The 20816-nt window shown below is 45.6% G+C and overlaps 1 protein-coding gene across 9 annotated transcripts in view; it reads right to left on the reverse strand.

Moving 5' to 3' along the window:
* Positions 1–1045: 1045 nt before the first annotated feature.
* Positions 1046–20816, reverse strand: part of SLC25A30 (solute carrier family 25 member 30) — a 40775-nt gene continuing 21004 nt past the window's right edge. For 4 of the 9 annotated variants that reach the window (XM_049099524.1, XM_025478245.3, XM_025478246.3 and 1 more), the window contains 9 exons: positions 16815–16936; positions 15098–15245; positions 12954–13048; positions 11265–11350; positions 8889–8984; positions 8090–8214; positions 6478–6616; positions 4627–4707; positions 1046–3712 (listed from right to left, as the gene is read on the reverse strand). In XM_049099524.1, the coding sequence (XP_048955481.1) occupies positions 3671–3712; positions 4627–4707; positions 6478–6616; positions 8090–8214; positions 8889–8984; positions 11265–11350; positions 12954–13048; positions 15098–15245; positions 16815–16878 (876 nt within the window). In that variant the 5' untranslated portion in view covers positions 16879–16936 and the 3' untranslated portion in view covers positions 1046–3670. Of the gene's footprint in view, positions 3713–4626; positions 4708–6477; positions 6617–8089; positions 8215–8888; positions 8985–11264; positions 11351–12953; positions 13049–15097; positions 15246–16814; positions 16937–18386; positions 18527–20816 lie in introns of those variants that run through there. The other 5 variants (XM_035704572.2, XM_025478250.3, XM_025478249.3 and 2 more) reach the window with 3 other exon arrangements.

Here is a 20816-nt window from a genome sequence, read left to right on the forward strand (position 1 = left end):
TGAGCCAGCCAGGCACCCCGAAAATTTATTTTTTGGTGGACAGCAAAGCAAGATTTATTGAGTAATAGCAAAGTGAGAGTACAAAGCTCCAGAGGAGGTTGTAACAGCCGCCTCAAAAATATTTTTAAGTGAAAGAATTAATGAATTTGTGTCTCATCCCCTGGTTCTTCCATGCCAATCAGAGGTGTCCCTGCCTGGTCCACAGTTAATAAGACATCCCAGCTCCCATCCCTAGCCAACAGCACACACTGTAAGGACTGAGGGAACCCGAAAGTGCGAGGCATTGGTGTCATCACCCTGGCGCTCTGCATCTCCAAGCTACCTTGCCAAGCCAGTCCATGAATCAAAGTCACTGGCCTCTAAGAGGTCACACAGGTGTCCAGGCAATGAAGACGATGCTGGGGCGCCTGGCTGGCTCAGGCCGTAGAGCATGTGACTCTTGACCTCAGAGGCTGTAAGTATGAGTCCCATGCAGGGTGTAGATATTACTTAAAAATAAAATTAAAGGGTGCCCGGGTGGCTCAATCGGTTAAGCTTCTGCCTTCAGCTCAGGTCACGATCCCAGGGTCCTGGGATCGAGCCCCACATCTGGCTCCCCGCTTGGCAAGTGGGAGTCTGTTTCTCCCTCTACCCCTCCCCGCTGCTCATGCTCTCTTGCTCTTTCTCAAAATCTTTAAGTAAATAAATATTTTTTTTTAATTACACTGAATTTAAAAAGGAGCACCTGAATGGCCCAGTTGGTTAAGCACCCAACTCTCAGTTTCGGTTCAGGTCATGATCTCAGATCCAGCCCCACAACGGGCTCTGTGCTGGCCGTGGAGCCTGCTTAAGATCTCTCTCTCGCCTTCTGCCCCTCCCCCTCCTCTCTAAATAAATCAATGAATTTAAAAAAATATATATATAGGATCCCAACAACTTCTCCCTGAGGAGAAATGTCTGTAGCCACTTTTACAAGCACCATGCCCGCGCCAGCCTCCTGGACTCCTTGGAGCTTATCTTTGCTTAAAGGTTTCTGTTTACCCAAAATAACCACAGATCATTTGGATTATTATGTATTAGTCCAGTTTATTAAATAATGAAACAAGGTTTATGCCACATATTCCAACAATGCTTAAATAAAGAGCTTGAAATATAAAGGCTCATGAAAAATGCATAGTCTTCATATAATATATACTATTTCTAGCTCATGAATAAATATGGAGGATAGGAGCCATTTTATTTCACAGATTAGCAATATTTGGCATCAATGATTACAGAAATCCACAAGCAAACAAAAAACCCCATTATCTTCATTTTATAAAAGCTAAAAATCCTTTTGCCACATTTCAGCAATATCCAAGGGGGTCAGGGGACTTGTAATCACACCCCTGAAAATAAGGGGACCGAGGCTCCAAGTCCTTAAGTTCTTTCTTGGTTAGAAGCTTAACAATTCCATGAACTCCTTCAGGAAGCAGAAAAACCAGAACAGGTTACGATCCTGTTCTATATAGCATGTGTCATATATCTACACTGGAGAAATACTCTCTTTTTGTCCTAAAAACATGCTCAGGGTTTATAGTGAGGTTTGAGTTTCTTTTCATCCTGGTATGAACATGTACATAATTTGACTCAATTGATAACAATGAACGTTGTGTGACGTCGACTCTTTAGGTGGTCTTCAAAATGAACTTGCTTCTACTGTTTCAGAAATTATATGTACACTTAAAAAATACAGTGTTTTCTTCATTTTAAAAAAAGTGGTTCTTAAAAAGTAATCCTTTAAATTCCAGGAACTCAAAAGTGAAAGCCTTCCTGAGAACGCCCTGACCAGGTCAATGGAATGTTTTGGTGAGAAGAAAAATATCTGCCTAAAGATATGGTTCAGTACCAGGAGCGGGCCCAGGGAGCTCAGCTCTGCAGTCACATGGTGGGTGGGGGTGGGGGTGGGGTCTGGACTTGCATTTAAGTCTTTAACCAGTTAATACCTACAGGCCACTCCGGCCACCCCTTCCCTTCCTTCCTTCCTTCCTCTTTTTAAGGATTTTGTCTCTGTTTTGGAAATACAACTCTGCCTCACAAAAGCTTTTTCAAAGTAAACATCCATAAAGAAGGCAAAGTGAAAGGGAAAGGCAGCAAAACCGCCTGATCCCCAAGAAAAACTACCATGCCTTCTATTCTGGGTCAAAGGAAGTGGTGACCCAGGGCAGGAGAAACTGGGAACCTGCCCCAGCACACACCTGGGGGGGGGGGGGGGGGGGTTCCGCCTGGGAGCCCCGGGTCAGGGTGTATTTAATGTTCTTGAACGTACAACTGCAGGTCCCCAAGTAAATATGTTCCCTTCCCTGGGGCTGTCTTCTAGAAGTTCTTAGGGCTCTTGGAGTCACGTTTTATTTTTGAAAAGAACAAGATGAAGGCAAGAAAGGAGAATGATTTTTTTTTTTTTTGTGGTCTTTAGAGAAAGAGAGGAAGATACGATAGACCTCTTCGAGAAACTGGAAAACAGGTACAGTGCTAAAGGGAGAGTTTCTAAAATTTCAAGCAAGTGTTTTAGGAAGGACAGGAAGTGTTTTAGGACTTCAAGGAAGTCCGACACAGGACATATCTTCACAAACAGAACCTGAACGAAAGCAAAAAACTGAGAAACCTGGAAAGATCAACTCTTCGATTCACTCACAACATCCTGCCAAGGAAAACATAATGCAACTGTTCACTTCTACTGTGTTCTTTGTCTCCACAAGGCCTTTGGCGAGGGGCTTTGCTCGGGATTCTTCTCCCACCATTCCGGCGGGCTGACAGCACAGCTGGTGTACAAGGCCCACCCTCCGGGCAGGTCTCAGCAGCCACCCTTGTCTTCCTTTGACCCCCAGCATCAATACACATTATTATCCTCATTTTACAGACTGGGAAGTCACAAACTTGGCTAAAAATCAGAGCAAATTACTAACGTTACCTAAGACGCCAACCCAAGCTGCCTCAAAGATCGTCCATCAACATGGACCTTGCCACGTTCAAAGCCAACACATCACACTGTCACGGGCTTAGATATGAACGCTTTGTAACAATTCCTCACGAAGGTCAGGCCTTCAAAAGCTTAAAGTCACTTATTATAAGTGAAAGATCCTGCCGAAATAGGAAATTATAAAGCAGTGCAATATGCCAGGGATCTATTTGCTGCACTGTTTACACCCGGAGTTAAAAGGGCCAGGTCTCCACGTGTGACATTTCTCCTGCTGACGAGAAGCGACAGTCGTCAGAAGCTCAGGAACGAGAACACTGTCCTGGAGGCTCTATTCCGTGGTTCCGATGGGCTCCTCTAGAGCCGTCTGGCATCCCTAGCTGCGAGCTGAGCCACAGCAGGTGCTCCTGTCCCCTGAAGAAAACGACACCCGGTTCCCAATCTTCTTGCGAGCTTTCTTTAGCAAGAAACATGCGTTCCATGTGCTGTCTTTGACGTCAGAGGGCACTTCCACGGTAAGGACTAGTGTTTGGATGTTAGTCTCTAGCATGAAACATCTGACGCAGAGCGGCCGCTGCCAACACCCGGCCATCTGGACTAGCCCCATCTTCATCTGTTGCTCACGCTTCAGCATCTGTGATGAACCAAGCAGTGAGAAGCAGCGTGACACACGGGAAGCTTTATTGTTTCGGAAGTGAGCGTTTGCAGAGCGCCGTCTCATGCAGCCTTGACTTGTCACAAGTCCAATTTCTTCAACTGCTCGTAGGTCACGAAGAACTGCAGTGACTGGTTAAGGCTGACAAAGAAAATGCCATCTTAACAACTCCGACGCGTAAACACAGACTCACGGACAGCAGGTGTCACAGATACGTCTGGGCAGACCACGCACCATGGACACATTAAACATGAGGGGTGCCATCCTCATCCACCCAAACCATCTTCCCATCCGCCTTCCCAAGCTCAGCCTGGAACAGAACAATCACAGCGGAGACAAAGAAATCCCCTAGCATCGGCTCCAAGGGCCTCCCCGAAGAGGACGTCCACACTGCCTGGCCCTGGCGGCCGCTGTGACGGGCAGACTTTCCAGAATAGTCAACTCTGTGTGAAACAGAAAGCAAGCAAGTCCCGGGGAGCTCTCCTCACGGGTCCCGGCTGGGCAGGCCTTCATCAGGACGGAGGCGCAGATAAAGAGAAACGGGGGATGGGGAAAAGCACATCCCCTTAGCATTCCGCCCCGGCACGTCTAATGAAGTGCGGCTCCCGTCCTGCCTCCCCCGTCGGCGTAGGGCATTGGCACTGACCAGCCAAATCACTCAGGAGCCAACTCCTGTTTATCCGCGGGGACCCTCTAAAATAAGCATTCTGGAACACTGCTGCCAAACCGGATCCTTCCCAAGGGTGGCTAGGGATGTGCAATCAAGCCGCGCCTTCCTGTAATCATAAATATTCCCAGCAACGTCTACTGCAGTCAAGTCCCGGTCAGGGACAGCATCACTAAACCAGATCCCGATAGCCCAGGACAGAGATCTTACACCCGCTGAGATAGAAACTGAATCATCATTTCCTAGAATCAGACGAACGCAAAAGAATAAGAAGCCACTTCCAAATTATCATTCAAAACACGGGCTTATGCCAACAATCGTCTGGTAGCTACAGCTTCCGTTGGATGTAGTGCGACAGGAAAAGGATACGATGATGTTCCAAGGACCAAGTCTCAACCAATTTGGCCAAAACCCTTTATACAGAGCAAAAAACCCTTCATTCTTCCAGGTCTGTTATAAGAGGGAGAAAAAAAAAAAGTTAGCTTCCAACTATCCAGTGATGTCAGGTGCATTAATAATTAGGAGTCAGACTGAATGTTTTTTTTCTCAGAAATAAAATCTTAGGGCAGCCTGGATGGCTCAGCAGTTTAGCACTGCCTTCGGCCCGGGGCCTGATCCTGGCGACCCGGGATCGAATCCCACCTCAGGCTCCCTGCATGGGGCCTGCTTCTCCCTCTGCCTGTGTCTCTGCCTCTCTCTCTCTCTCTCTCTCTCTCTCTCTCTCTATCTCATAAATAAATAAAAATCTTAAAAAAAAAAAAAAAAAAAAAAAAAAGAAAGAAAATCCTGTTTGCAAAGACTGCTTAAAAACCCATTGCCCCCTGCCTCTTTTTGTTCTTGAAAGGCTTCTGCATTGGAGAACACAAAGGCTCCACGTCACACCAGCCCCGCACCCAGCAGACAAAGGACAAAGTAAGGAATGAGATTGAATCCTGGGCAGCCCCAGTGGCTCAGCGGTTTAGCGCCGCCTGCAGCCCAGGGCCTGATCCTGGAGACCCGGGTTCGAGTCCCACGTCAGGCTCCCTGCATGGAGCCTGCTTCTTCCTCTGCCTGTGTCTCTGCCTCTCTCTCTCTCTGAATAAATAAATCTTAAAAAGAAAAAGAAAACACCTCGTGATGCTTTGCTGCTTTCCTTTAAAAAAAAAAAAAGAGAGATTGAATCCCAACTGCAGGTGAGAAACACGCAAGTCAATGGTGGTTAGGACCTAATTCAGACCACGGCCACCTCGGGTCACGAGGTGGATCCACACAAGCACCTGTGCATGGTGAAAGCCGAACTTGAAGTCTAGGACTTGCCAGCATCGCGCCAGAGAGCAGGAGCACCCAAGGGGCCCCTGATCCCCTGGCTGGTGGCAATCTAGTCAGGAACACAACAAACTCTCATCCCCTCCGGACCAGGAGGCCCCACTGCTTCAACTGAAAATTATAGGAAGATCGACGCATTCTCTGGAGAGATGTCGGAATGAGGTATATTCATTGGGGTCAGACGCAAGAGTGGGGAGGTGCATTTTGCAAGGAGACCGTTCTATTGCGATGGCAGAAATTCTGACCATTTTCTCTCCCTTTACAGCTGAGCAACGGTATAAAGAAAATGAACTTTCATTTCTAAACATTCATCTAGATTTTTGTATTTGTAAGAGTTAGCCCAGCGTGGCCAGAACTGGGTACCATCTCGGGGCTTGAGAGCATCACTCGTGTTAGCTATAATAACCCTCAAAATTCAGTGACTTCTTAGGTCAAGTATCTGTATACAAATGTGTGTGTGTGTAAACACGTACGTATATACTCACACACAACACACATTGGGGGGGGCAGTTTCAACTGAAACGAACCACTGGAATATTGGAGATTAAGTAAAATAAACTTACTTACTTCTAAGTACCCCTTAATATCAGTACTTATACCAACAAGGCTTACTACACAGTAATCCAGGCACGGTGCCGTTTCGTAGGCATTATATCTCAATGATTTTTACCACAACCCTGTGACGTGGATGCGACTGTTGTCCCATTCCACTTATGAGGAAACTGGGGTAGAGAGTCTGTACCTCGACCGAAGTCACACAATTACAAGGGACAAATCCACAGGTTTGTCTTGCTCTGACCCCTGTGGTTTGTATCGTGACAAGAAGCTCTTCAGAGGGGAACAAGGAAGCCACTGAGCTGTGGCTCAGGACCTCAGGACCCTGAGGACCCTGCCCAGGAGAGCGTTCACTCTCACCTGTAACAGGCAGTCCAGGGTACCTGTGTAGCCAGAGCACCTGCCATCCCGAAGGACTCTCTGGTTCATCATACGTGTTCTCACAACATCGACGGGATTTGAGGCCAGGGCCCCAGCCAGGCCACAGGTGAAGCTCGAGCTATGAAAAAAAGATACCAGGGGCGGGGGGGGGACAGAAAGTTCACCATCACTGAGCTGCAACCACCGCTATCAAAGGCAGGAAACAGCCTCCTCCCGAACCACACTAACGTGACGTGCAGCAAGAGGAAATGTTTCCAGGAGGAGGCCCATCACTAAGGCACTGCGTGAACTTCTTAAATACAGCACGATTTATAGTGGCTTAGAAGTTCCCACCTTGACGCAGAAAAACTTTGAGGGACAAGAATGTCAAAGGTTCATAGAAACACGAAAGAATGTCTTCCAACGATGATCTATTGCATCTCTTGGCTATAAGCAGGCGTCAGAGTAATTTTAGTCCCATCATAACCACACCATTCTTAGAGAGCAGAGAAAAAGACGTCCTCACAGTAATGCGCCCACAGGGTCTCAACAAGACTACAGACCACACTTGGCATCAGCCAACTCAGGGCAGGGTTTCTCAACTCCCACACTCCTCGAACATTGTGGACAGGCAGGTCTCTGCTGTGGAGGGCTGTCCCATGGCCGTAAGCTGTTCAGCAGCTCCCGGGCCTCTACCCAGCAGATGCCAACAGTACTCCCCCAGTCGTAACAGTCAGAACAGTCTCCAGAAATTGCCAAAAATTTGGATGAAAGTGGATGAAACCATGATACATCCATCCTAACCTGCAGCTACTAAAAAAACGTGACGTTGGTTTGAACTGACACAGAAAGATATTTGGAATATATTATTAAATTTTAAAAAGCAAGGGAGAACAGCAAATACTGCATGGTACCCCACGTGGGGATCTATATAAAAACAAAAAACACAGAATCCATAGAAACCAAAAAGTGGTTCCCAGGGGCGAGGGCTAAGGGAAATAGGAAGAGGCTGGGGAAAAAGGCATAAACTTTCAGCTATAAAATGAACAAGGTCTGAGGATCTAATATAGGACATGGTGACTACAGTTGGTAACACAGTCACATAACTGACATTTGCTAAAAGAGTAAAAGTTAAATGTTCTCACACACGCACGCACGCACATGCGCGCACACACGGATAAATACGTGAAGTGATGGATATGTTAATGAACTCAGGGTCAGATCTTTTCACGTTGTGTATGTGCATCAAATCATTACACCGTACACTCTTAAATAGCTCACAAGTTTGTCAATTATACCGCAATAAAGCTAAAAAATTAAAATAAAAAAGTAAGAGAATACTAAGCATGATCTTGCCTGTGCGCTAAGTACACAGAGTAGACTTTTATACATATTTGCATGTGCCTGAAAAAACAAGCTGTTGACAACGGTCACCTGTTTAAGCAGATAAGGGCTTTTGCTTCTTCTCAGTTCACTTCTAAATTGTAATTTTTCAAATATGAGACTGTAATACTTTGATAATAAACCTTTAAATCTCTAATAAAGTCGTAGCAAACTGCTACCCTGACCTCATGCATACCTAAAATGTTATTTTTTAAATCTACAAACATACAGGAAGTGGGTATACACAGTGTCTCCCATCAGGCCCGAGAGAATCAGATGTTTCTTGGTGAGGTCGTAGACCGGTAGCTCCACACCGACAACGATGGCAGCCCTCTGCGCAGTAAGGGACACGCCCTGGGTAAAAATACGAATAACCAAGATTCAGAGAGCTCTCCATGAAACAGGCCTTGGGGAAAAAAAAAAAAAAAAAAAAAAAAAAAGCTAAGAATGACAGATCAGAAAAGACCAGAGGGTAAAGAAGTCAGACGCTCCCAAGTCTGCTCCTAATTCTGGCATTAACTATATGACCTTGGCCAGACCCTGGCCAGGCAGGACAAGCCGCCTCACAGAGGCTCTGGCTTCCTGGTACATACAGAGAGCACTATACTGGATGACCCTTAGGGCCTATTCTGTGAACTGATGGGCCACCAGAAAACCAGGAACAGCATCCCATACCGGCACCTGCCTAGTAAGTCAGTCTTCACTTAGGGGACTGGGAAACCGCACAGATCAAAAAAATCCAGCCTAACTATAACCTAGAAAACCCCTCTCTGTACGAATTTTTTAAAGTAAACAAAAATGTTCAATCTTCATAGAATTTCTTATACATGAATTATTCAAAAGGCACTTTAAAACTATGACATATGCCTTATATTTCCACTCTGCAGGGAATGAGATTAAGGAAGAAAGTAACTTTGAGGGCAGAGGCCACTCCTCTTCGTGTAGGTCAATCTGCCATTCAGATTAAGATGATGGAAATAGGAGAAATAAATTCAAAGAAGGAAAACGGCTCCGTTCCGTGGGCTCACCTTCCACAGTCCTCTTGCTCCCTCTTGCTGGTAAATGTTAATGAAGTTGCCAATCATTCCGCCTTGAATGGTGCTGCTTTGTGCTTGCATCCGTATCTAGAGATTATTTTGAAGACAGACGTGAGAAGGAAAGCACATTTCTCCCCGAATGCAGACTTCGGAAAATCATTCAATCTGTTGTTTACTAACCATTACAAGAATTGCAGTATAAATACAACTGTAATGCTAAAATGTCCTTTGTAGGATTTATAATCATAAAGATTTAACATTCATGAGGACTGGTTCTGAGGCACTTTGGAATCAACAAAATGCATCGAGGCCTGAGCTCATTAAGAGTCCAAAAAAGATGGATTTTTAAAACTAGTCTTCTGAAAAGGAAAGAGAATGGCATATTTCCTTATAAGTCACTGACCAGTTAAGAGAATGTGACGGTAGGCTGACTTCACATAACTGATAAGAGTATCCAGCGTAGTTGGCAGTGCTGAGCATGGACGAGCATATTTCTTAAATTAGTTACTTCAAGCCACTACTATTTCCAACCAGCTGAACCAAAAGGTATGCCGGCGAGCTGAGCACAAGACGATCACATGATGCCCGTCATGCTCCGTTACACTTGAACTTACAAATAAACTGGACAGCGGCCGTGGAATTCATGGGACCGAGATTCTGACGTAGAGATAATGTTTGATGTAGCTCTCTACATTTTTTAAAATTAAAAGGGACTTCTCACTAAAACTTGGTACCTTATTTTTTGTTTGGGGAGCAAATACATTACCTCTAGCTTCCCAAGGAAAATGTTACTGCCAAGCTAACGTGGGAAAATAAACCAAAATACAGGAACTGCCTTTCTATCAGCCTGGACATATGTTTAAGAGATTAAGAGGAGGGGATCCCTGGGTGGCTCAGCGGTTTAGCGCCTGCCTTTGGCCCAGGGTGCGATCCTGGAGTCCCGGGATCAAGTCCCACGTCAGGCTCCCGGCATGGAGCCTGCTTCTCCCTCCTCCTTTTTTTTTTTTCTTCTTCTCCCTCCTCCTATGTCTCTGCCTCTCTCTCTCTCTCTCTATGTCTATCATAAATAAATAAATTAATTAATTAATTAATTAATTAATTAATTTAAAAAAGAGAGAGAGAGAGATTAAGAGTGGGGATATTTCTCTCTACTTCCCCCCCTCCCAAAAAATCCTGGCAAAAGCACCTTCACTGTGCAGAAGTGTAGTGTACTCAACACACTGCTGCATAAAACTGATGTTTGTTGGGGCGCCGGGGCGGCTCAGTGGGTTAAGCGTCTACCTTCAGCTCAGGTAGCTGAGGTACCTTCTCCCTCTCCCTCTGCCTGCTGCTCCAGCTGCTTGGGCTCTCCCCTTACCCCTCAATCTCAAATACATAAATAAAATCTTAAAAAAAAAGAACTCTGATGTTTGCCAGACTCTCCTGTCAGAGTGAAGGCTCTGAGGGCAGGGTCCTTATCTTACTCATTTGGGGATTCTAAGCACGCAGTATATCAACTGGCAGAGGGCAGCACAGCGAACGCTGGTCAACTAATAGGAACAAAAAAGGAGAGGGAGCGACAGAGGCGAACATCCTGAGAACCACTGAGAAAAGTAAGTCCTGCCTGATTTCTCTTTTGTTTAATTAATTTACTTCTGGGATCCCTGGGTGGCTCGGTGGTTTAGCACCTGCCTTTGGCCCAGGGCCTGATCCTGGAGACCCGGGATTGAGTCCCACGTTGGGCTGCCTGAATGGAGCCTGCTTCTCCCTCTGCCTGTGTCTCTGCCTCTCTCTCTCTCTCTCTCTCTCTCTCTCTCACTGTGTCTCTCATGAATAAATAAATTAAATCTTTAAGAAAAAAAAATTAATTTACTTCTTTGTCTTATTCCAGAAAGGATCTAATAAAAAGGTTCTATCCCCGGTATTGTCAACAAGGTCCACCAATACGTCATGTCAAACTGTAATCAGGAAATATTTCCATTCATATTCCCTGAAATCAAGTTAACGGAGGACATCACATGTTCAGAAACGGTCATTAGGTTTCTGAACAAATAAAACAAGGAAGATTTTCAAGGAAAAATGAAATTCAAATGTGTCCATGCCCGATTTTTTTCTTTTGCTGCTTAATCACCAAAAACCTTGTCTCTACAACGAGCTCTACTTTGTGAGCTCCTCTGTATCCACGGGAAATCCACCCAGCGGATGTTTAGAAGCTAGAGGCTTCATGGTGCTTAAATTATAAACAAATTCACACATCCAGTGTGGGTTATATCCGCAGCATTTCATTATCTGAATGTTGTTCTCAATAAGAAAATGTGGAGTGTAAAAAAAAAAAAAAAGGAAAGAAAATGTGGAGTGTGCCTATAAGATACGGATCGCACTGCTTACTTTCAAAACATCAGTCGGATTAGCGATGGTAGAGGATACGACTCCAGAGAGAATTCCACACACCACATTTATCAGCAGAGTCTCATCTACAAACAAACACATATTATTTGACTTTTCGTATACACAGAGCTCTTCACATCAGTAGGTGTAACTCACTGACATACCGCTTGTACATCTTCAGAGAATCGTAAAATTCCTGCTTTATGAATCAAGCAATTTTTTAAAGATTTTATTTACTTATTTGACAGACCACAAGCAGGGGAAATAGCAGGCAGAGGGCGAAGGAGAAGTAGGAGCCCAAAGCAGGGCTTGATTCCGGGACCCTGGAATCATGACCTGAGTGGAAGGCAAGAGGCTTAACCAACTGAGCCACCCAGCTGCCCCTCAAGCAATTTTTTTAAAACATTTTTTATTTGGGCAGCCTGGGTGGCTCAGCGGTTTAGCGGCACCTTCAGCCCAGGGAGTGATCCAGGAGACCCAGGATCGAGTCCCGCGTCGGGCTCCCTGCATGGAGCCTGCTTTCCCTCTGCCTGTGTCTCTGCCTCTCTCTCTCTCTGTGTTCTCATGAGTAAATAAATAATATCTTTAAAAGAAAAAATAAATAAATAAATAACTTTAAAAAATAAGTAAAGATTTTTTTATTCCTTTTAATAATCTCTATACCCAATATGGGTCTTAAACTTACGGCCCTGAGACCGAGAGTCACCATGTTCCACTGACTGAGCCAGCCAGGTGCCCCTGAATCAAGCAATTTTTAAAATATTAGGAATTTTGCTGGCTGACCAGGATTTTGCCTAGCAAAATAACTTGATATCCAAAAAGGACTGTGAATTATCATGCAAAATGAACAACCATATACTAACTCACTTTTGTGTATAAATATTGACCACCGCAGTAATTAAGATGAGGAATAGGTCATAGGAGAATAAGAAAGATAAACTCCTGGGACGCCCAGGTGGCTCACTCATTTAAGCCTCCGACTCTTGATTTTGGCTCAGATCATGATCTCAGGGTCCTGGGATCCAGCCCCAATTCAGGGCCCATGCTCAGCAGAGAGTCCGCTTGAGATATTCTCTCTCCCCCCCCCCCCCCCACTCATACATGTGTGTATTCTCTCTCAAGTAAATAAATAAGTCTTAAAAAAAAAAAAGGTACATTCCTAGGAGACACTGAGAAGATAGTTTTAAAGCATGCTGTATAGATTTAATGTGAAGTATACTGAAGTGCTAAAACATCTTAGCTCGTGTTGACTACTCTGACCTAACAGTTGACTGGCGCTTGGTGCTTGTCTCATTGTAATAAGAAAGAAAAAAAGAAAAAAAAGTTCTAGGGTTAAAGCAAAGTCATAAAGTCAACCATCAATACAGTATTAGAATTCAGTTCTTAAAAAAAAAAAAAAGGAATTCAGTTCTTAATACTAAGAAGGGTATTTACGGCTTTCCTGAAAAATAGATGATAATGCCTGTTAGAAAATTTTAGAAAATTTTCAGTTGGCTAGAACTACAACACCACACCCTCTAGTCTAGGTGTTTCGGAGAGGAGGAAAACTAAAACATTTGTAGAGATTGCTCCTTTTAACTGCCACTCCCCTAAGTTCAGCAAAGAAAATCTGATCTTGCCTTGACTAAAAAAAAGACACACAACCCGCCCAGCTCCTGTCCACAAGGGGAAGAAAGATTCCCCACTCACCTTCAGGGTGTTCGACAAACAGTCGCTTCAGGCTCTGGTAGGTGCCTATCTTGATGGTGCCGTAGGAAGCCTGGCGTAACATCGCAGGGGCAATCCTGTCAAACCGATGTACGAGAGGACAGAGATGCTAAAAATCGCTTTAAATCCTCGAGGAGGCGCACAGACGCAACCACGTGTTTGCCTTCCACAATCAAACTATGCTACACCAGACTTCTCACGATTCAAGATCCAACAAAAATATAGTCGGGTTCAGTTAAATTTGTGCAAATCGTCAGTGCGCTAGGTGAAAGCTCAGCCCCCTGTAGTTACCCTCAATGAAAACGTGTAAGTGAACGTGCGGTTCTGGGTGCTCATGGGCGTTCAAGGGAAAAGGCCCTCCTTTCTGGAGGTGAAGCGCCTGGTGACCTCTGCCCTCTGCAAGCATCTGCCATTCTTCCGCTGCGGCTCTGGAGCGCGTCCCCCATCCACTTGGGGGGCCCTGTTCCAGGTCCTTCCTCTCCGTCTCTCAGCCTTCCGGCGCCCAGAACCACCCTGGGGCAGTTATCCATCCCAACTGTCTCAGTGCTCCCACCTCCTCTGGTGCTCCCACCTCCTCCGGTGCTCCCCACCTCCTCTAGTGCTCCCCACCTCCTCCTCGAAATGCACTGTGCCTTCCTTCCCCCCTCCATCAAAGCTGCCTCCCCAAGGAGACCAGCTGACATCTGTGCTGCTGAACGAAGCGATGCCCTCCCTTAGCACCCTACATAGCCTCTCTGTGGTCCTCGCTAGTCCGTCCTCGGTCCTCCATGCAGCCACCCCCCCCCCCAGCTCTGAAACACGCCCCTCTCCCCAGGTTTCCTTTCCTCCACAGCCTCCCACCCCTGTCCTCTGCGGCTCCCCAGAATTCTGTCCTGTGCTCTTCCTTCCCTGCTCTCCACACTCCCTGGTGAGCTCACCGACTCCAACGGCGTCCACCACTGTCCGAGACTCGGGACGCCGGATTCCTGCTCATAGCACTGACCCAACGATGCATTGTCAACCACTCCGTAGATCTCTCATCGTGCATGTGCTACACCCACCTCCGACCCAAGCTCCCACACTGAACTCATCATCCTCCCGCTCCAACCAATCGGCTCTCCTCTCTGTTTCCCGGACCACGGAATGGAAGCTCCATCTACACTCTGGCCCAAACCAGAAATCAAGAAATTAACCTTGTCCCCTGCTTTCTCCACACCCTAGGGCTGGTGGACATGTGCTGTCCCCACTAAACGACAGCCCCTTCATGTGTTGCTGCTAATCCCCCTCCGACCTCCTAGATCCAGGCTCACCCTTCTCTGTGATGCTCTGCGCCCTGAGAGGGTGGCACCCACATTTTGTATCATGCAGGCTTCCTGCCAGCTGGCTTCCAGGTGGATTCCACCAGTAGACAATGGGATGGATGGATGGATGGATGGATGGGGAGGGGGAGGTATATTCCTCGCCTGGGCACTACCAAAGCATCCCCCCTCCCCACCACCACAGCTACTGTTTGCTCCTTCAAGGCTCCGGTCCTAGTAGGCTCTGCTAACACCATGCCTGTCCTTGCCCTTTTGGTCCTAGGGTCCACTTTGATAGTTTCTGGGAACCTCAGTATCCTTCCTCTAGTCTTTAAGTAGCCCCTTCATTAAAGTCTCCTGACTGAAGCCACCCAAGCAAATTCTGTTTTCTGCAGGAACTCAGGCTGACGCAGGCACCTGGCTTACTCGCTTTCCTATCTCATGCCTTCAGCACACCGTTCGCTAAATACTGGATTAAAGAAAAGCTGTTCACAACTCCTACCCACATCAGATACGCTATCATTTTCCTTATAGCAAAAACCTCGTAATTCAGAATAGCCATCGGGAAGGGCTTTTTCAGAGTGAAACACTGAATGACTGAATGTTTTCTGAAACAAACGTAATTTTTACATTATCATCTATACTTGAATATAATAAAGACATACTTTCACCACAAAGTTCACTACATAAAAGATACACAGAAACTAAAGGTGAAATGAAAAATCTGCCCAACTACTCACTCTTTTCAAATATACCACGGATTTCTACTTTTTCTCTATGAATCCTAGTTTTCCATCTATTTGTTTGAAAGGTCAATAGTCAAGTACAAATGCACAAAGGTCGACTTACCCTGAATACAGAGCTTTCAGCCCTTCTTCTCTGCCTATCCGCACCAACGCATGCAACATTCCTCGATACCGGATTTCTTTAAAGTTTGCATCATTTGTCTGGCCTTGAATCTGGAGCCGTGTCTTGGTTAAATCAATCGGAAAAGTACCTTAAATTTTTTTAAAAATTTCACTTGATTAAAAAAGAAATTCCACTAAATAAAGGCTACATGGTGAGAGATTACTGAGGAAACACTGCAACTATAACATAAACTAAGAAACAGAATTAAGAACTAGCAGATACTTTGCAATCTTTTCTCTATTAAAAAGAATGAGAGGGGCAGCCCGGTTTAGCGCCACCTTCAGCCCAGGGCCTGATCCTGGAGACCAGGGATTGGGTCCCACATCGGGCTCCCCGCAGGGAGCGTGATTCTCTCTCTACCTGTGTCTCTGCCTCTCTCTCTCCCTGTGTCTTTCATGAAAAAATAAAATCTTTAAAAAAAAAAAGGAACCAAAAGATTAACCCCCCTCCAAAATGCATAAATGTATTTTTCTTTCTTTCTTTTTTTTTTTTTTTGTATTTTTCTTTCTTTACATGTTTATCTACTTCCTATCTTACCCTGCAGAGGATTTGAGAAGCTGCATGGCTGTAAGAGATGGGTACATGGAATGATTTACACAAAGGGGCAATTTTAAAATAAGTTACTATATTTTGCATATGTGAAAGCTACAGTCGGGTTCAACAGGGATGAAGAGAGAGAAGTTCACTTTCTGGGGGAGCTTCTCGCTCTGTGTTCGGTCATCTGAAAGTGCACCTGTTAACGCAGGTAAGAATGTTTAATCCAGTGCCCTGCTGACAGGCCACCCAAATACGTGCCACTCGCTCAGCAACTCGACTCATTGTGGCCACGGGAGGGCCCACCCACACCGGCAACCAAGTGGGTGGGTGGTTAAGACTCCTTAACCCCTCCACCCCGTCCTCACTGGCCCCTCGGGGGCAGCCTCTGGCCCAGGACAGCAGCGACTGAGCCCCAGAAGCAAACGACATGTCAGGCCCAGCAACTGCCGAGTGCCAGCTGTATTTGTTGAGTCAATCATGCCAGGATATAGACCAAGATAAACAGGATCTGACGTGGAACTCCACTGATGCAAAGTCACAAACACAACACATACTGTGCACGACTGGCACGGGACGGCATAGTGGCCGGAACCTGGGACTTCCTCGAGCTTCTCCACGGCCACAGGCGCCAACAGGGGCAAAGTGGGTTAAAGGACAGGGACCCAGGGCCAGATGTAATCAGACAAAACTTCTGTTTGATTAACAGGTTCAACTTTTTCCACACTAAACTTTGAGCTCTGCACTGTGGGCGGCCAAAATGACTGTTTGAAAAACACGCCAACAGAAGGCAATTTTGAAATCTGAGATTAACGTTGCATATTCCCACAGGCCCTGCTTGAACTACAGTCCCGCCAAACACCAGACAGCGACCTTCACTCTTAATCAACATCCCATGTAGGAGCACGTGGGGGGCTCGGCGGTGGAGCATCTGCCTTCGGCCCAGGGTGTGACCCCGGGGTCCTGGGATCGAGTCCCACATCGGGCTCCCCGCAGGGAGCCTGCTTCTCCCTCTGCCTGTGTCTCTTCCTCTCTGTCTCTCTCTCATGAATAAATAGAATTTAAAAAAAAAAAAATCCCATGTAGCAAGCAAACGACCTGCGTGGCCCCTCGGGTCCCTTACCACATTCTGCCGTGATGGAGGCCAGCCCTCCATACACAAAGGGCTTCCAGTTGAGGGCTGACATCTTCACCACCGTCTCATCTCCTTTGACCAGAGAAACATAGCCTCCAATAGGGTTTGCCCTGGACACAGAAGGAAGACATCTCAAAGTTATAACTTCGAGGACAAAGCAGTTTGTTTCTTCTTTAAAATTGGGTTCCATTTGGAGAATGCCAGGAGATGCTACCCATGAACCCCCCCCCCCCCCATCCCTCCCACAATTCCCCAGGGGAGCCTCACCTTAATAAAGCAAAGCCAGGTTATTTACTAAACCTTGATTTATCAGTTGCTTTAAATCTCATTCAGGAATACAACACGCTGGTCCGGTAATACAGTGAGTGGACAGAGGCCACTTTCTGGGTAATCTATTTGATCTAAAATCCATTCATTTTCATCCAACAAATAGTTGCCATTTGTTTGCCACCGTCTTAGCGAGTCCCTTGGGTGCACTAGAGCAAACAAATGTTGCAACCCAGTGTCCTCAGGTAAACTGACAATTATTTAAAAGTACCAAAATGCACTTCTAGTTCATATTCTATAAATCTTCGTTTTCTTTTCTCATCCACGTTGCGTTAATAGCTGGGAGGTAGCTTGGCATTAGGAAAGAGGTGGACTCTGGGGTCAGTGCCACACCACAACCTTCCTGGGGAAGTTCCTATCAACCTCTAGGCTTTTTCTTCCACGACATCATCACCATTGAAGCAGCCAACACAACCAATTAGTGGCGGAGCCCATACTTTAATTGGTCATGCTAAATAAAATGCCTACCTTTTACTCCTATTGTGGGAATTAAACATATCCTTTTAAACTAGCACAAAAAAGACACTCAACAAATACTGCCTTTCATCTTCCTTTCACTTAAAAGGTGCTTGCAGGCTGCGACAGGTATTTGCACACTTCCATGCCAGGTCCCCCACATTCATTACCCATTCTGAATTTTATGCACTTTCAGTTAGTAAAACCTGGCCTCGTGTCCATTAACAGGAGAAACATGCAAACTAACACACTTTTTCGTATATATATATACATATATATATACTCTATCAGCCATAATTATTGTTGGTTTAAAATAAAATTTCTAATTTATCATAGTCCTAATTGGTGAACAATATACCCAGGGTCTTTACTCTGCACGTTTTCAGAGTTTCCCAAGGCTACGTTTTTCAAGAAAGAGTCACTATTGCCGAAAATGTCGGTTTGCAGCAAAGCCGAGGGGCTTGCTTAAACTAAGAAAAAACACAAGGAACCCAGAGGAGACCCTAAACAGACCTATTTATTCTCATTTACAGACGTTAACCGAATTCAGACTGGTTCCAGGTGAGTGGGATAAAGGGCTTCATTAATAATAAATCCAATAATTCATTAACGGTCCACAAGTACCTTCCTTAATCCACTCTTGGATTCTGCTATTCAAGTTAAAAAAAAAAAAAAAAAAACCCAAGCAATAATTACGGAACAGTGACGTGTGGAAGTACTGTAATTTGCCATTAGAAAAGTGTGTGATGGAAGTGATTTCAGTGGATCTCTCAATACCTTTGGGATGGGACAGAAAAATAGGCTAGGAAACCGGGTCTCAGCGAAGTGCCTTGCCCAAGGCCACACGGCCGATGGGGCAGTTGGGCCTCCAACCCGAGTGTTCTGATTCCAAGTACAGTGTCCTTTCTGCTACCATCTGAGGCTGTAAAGGAGTGATGGGGTTTTAATTAAGGAGAAAATATTACCAAGCAGCTTCGAAAAGGCACCGCTTACACAGTACATCTTATACAGATGCATTTTATAAACAATAAAAATGTGCTTAATTTAAGAGAAAAGTCTTGAGAACATTCAGAAGGTAGACAGTCCATCTAAATAGCAGTAATTTATTTTTCCAATACACAGCATACGGAGAGTGTGTTCGAGTAAATTCCTGGAGTTTTTCACGACGGTGAAATTCACATACTATAAAATAAGCCATTCTAGTGAACACTTCAGTGGCACTTCATATACTCAGGATGTGGGATGACCACCACTTCTATCTAGTTCCAAAATATTTCATCACCAGGAAAGAAAACCAGTTCCCAGTTGTTTCCCATTCTCCTCTCCCTATGGCTTCCATACGGTTCTTATTTCCTTGGCCGTGATCCTGTCTATGCATTAGGCATGGGTGTGGCGCAGGACTCCGAAGTAGTTCCTAACCAGACTACAGAGCTCCTTAAACTAAGAGGCATTAAGGCCCCACATACGGAATGAGGTTCTCCGGGACCCCCCAAGCATGTGTGTTGTTACTGGAAAATCAGTGAGTTAAATATGTGGCGGCCAATTCACAACTTCGAATACTTTCCACTTAAATTCCCATTTTAAGTGGTTAATTTCCGGTGATGATGTTTCAGTTGATGCTTCCATTTAGTAGTGATTTTTTTTTTAATGTAGGATTTTTTAAGATTTTTTAAATTTATTTATTCATTTATGAAACACAGAGAGAGAGAAAGAGAGAGGCAGAGACACAGGCAGAGGGAGAAGCAGACCCCATGCAGGGAGCCCGACGTGGGACTCGATCTCGGGTCTCCAGGATCGCGCCCCGGGCCAAAGGCGGGCACTAAACCGCTGAGCCACCCGGGATCCCCGGGATTTTTTTTCCACACATACATATGTGTGTGTCTGTATAGGGAGAAATATAAATGCGTCTACATATGTAAAGACACACACACAAGCTATCCTCCAAAATGCCAGCAAAACTTTATGGGAAATGAAATCGTAACTGACCTCTAATTTAAAAATAAAACAAAATATTTTTTTTAAGACTCTATTTCATATGGCTTCATGCCATCTCACTGATTAACTTTCTGGTTTCCTGCCATACTTATTTTACTAGCTTGGTTTTAATGGCTACTTTTGGCTACTTTGTCCTTTTTAAAATATTTTATTTATTTGAGAGAGGGGGGAGGAGGGGCAGAGGGAAGAGAAGGAGGAGCAGGCTCCCCAACAGGCAGATGCCACCCCCCAACAAGACCCTGAGATCATGATGTGAGCCCAAGGCAGATGCTTAACCAACTGAGCCACCAGGCAGCCCAGTCTTCTCATGCCTTCTGTCAGTTTTGACACTAAATTTTCAGTTAGATCAAACCCCAAAAGCTCTGGGTTAGACTCAAATGCAAACAAACACTCAACCAGAGCTCAAAACTGTTGTGGAATTGCCCCCCCCCCCCCCCCCCCCGGTGGAGGGAGCATACACCCATTTGCTCCTATTTAGATGTCCCACCACCATAAACTTCTCTTGCACACGAGTGTCCATTCCTGTAACCCTGGTTAAACTGTAAGAAAGCGCTCTCTATTCGATCACCTTTGGGCTCGTCTCCCTTCCTCTCCCATCACTAGGGCTAGATTACTGAGCACTGAAGACTACCGCCCGCATTCCCAGGTTTATGCTTGCTGTGTCCAAGGAGGAGCCCTTTACCTTAGAAAACCACCAGGGAGTATCAGTAGCTGGTCTAACGTCCAAACAAAGAAAAGGTTCTAGCTAAGACAGTAAGCTGAGACCGGGCTCCAGTTATCTCAAGCTGAAATCTCTGGTCAGTAAATGGAACCACTTCTTTGCTTTAGAGCTCTCTTTGGAGGGGTTTTCCCCCCTCACACACGTTGCTTTACATCCTAGCACAATTTGGGGGGGGAGGGGAATCTCAACTCTACTCAAGTCCCCAAACGGACAGGCCAACGCAGTCAGGGAGACTGGTATCCTAGGCAATCACTACTGTGCGGATGACCTCTCAGCCTGAGGTCTAAGGATTCCAACTTTGCAAAAACTCCAGTGTCAGGCACAGCAGTGCTTATGGCTCGCTTCCCACTTTGCATTCCTCTCTAGGCCATACCCTCTAGGCAACCTAAACCCAGTGACCACTCCTCTGCCATGTTATAAGACACGAGGCTAAGAACAGCCATCACTATTGAATATCTTGCATCTTATATGTCGAGGACTGCTATACATTT

The sequence above is a fragment of the Canis lupus genome, chromosome 22 (genome assembly GCF_003254725.2).
Source record: "Canis lupus dingo isolate Sandy chromosome 22, ASM325472v2, whole genome shotgun sequence".
NCBI lineage: Eukaryota > Metazoa > Chordata > Mammalia > Carnivora > Canidae > Canis > Canis lupus.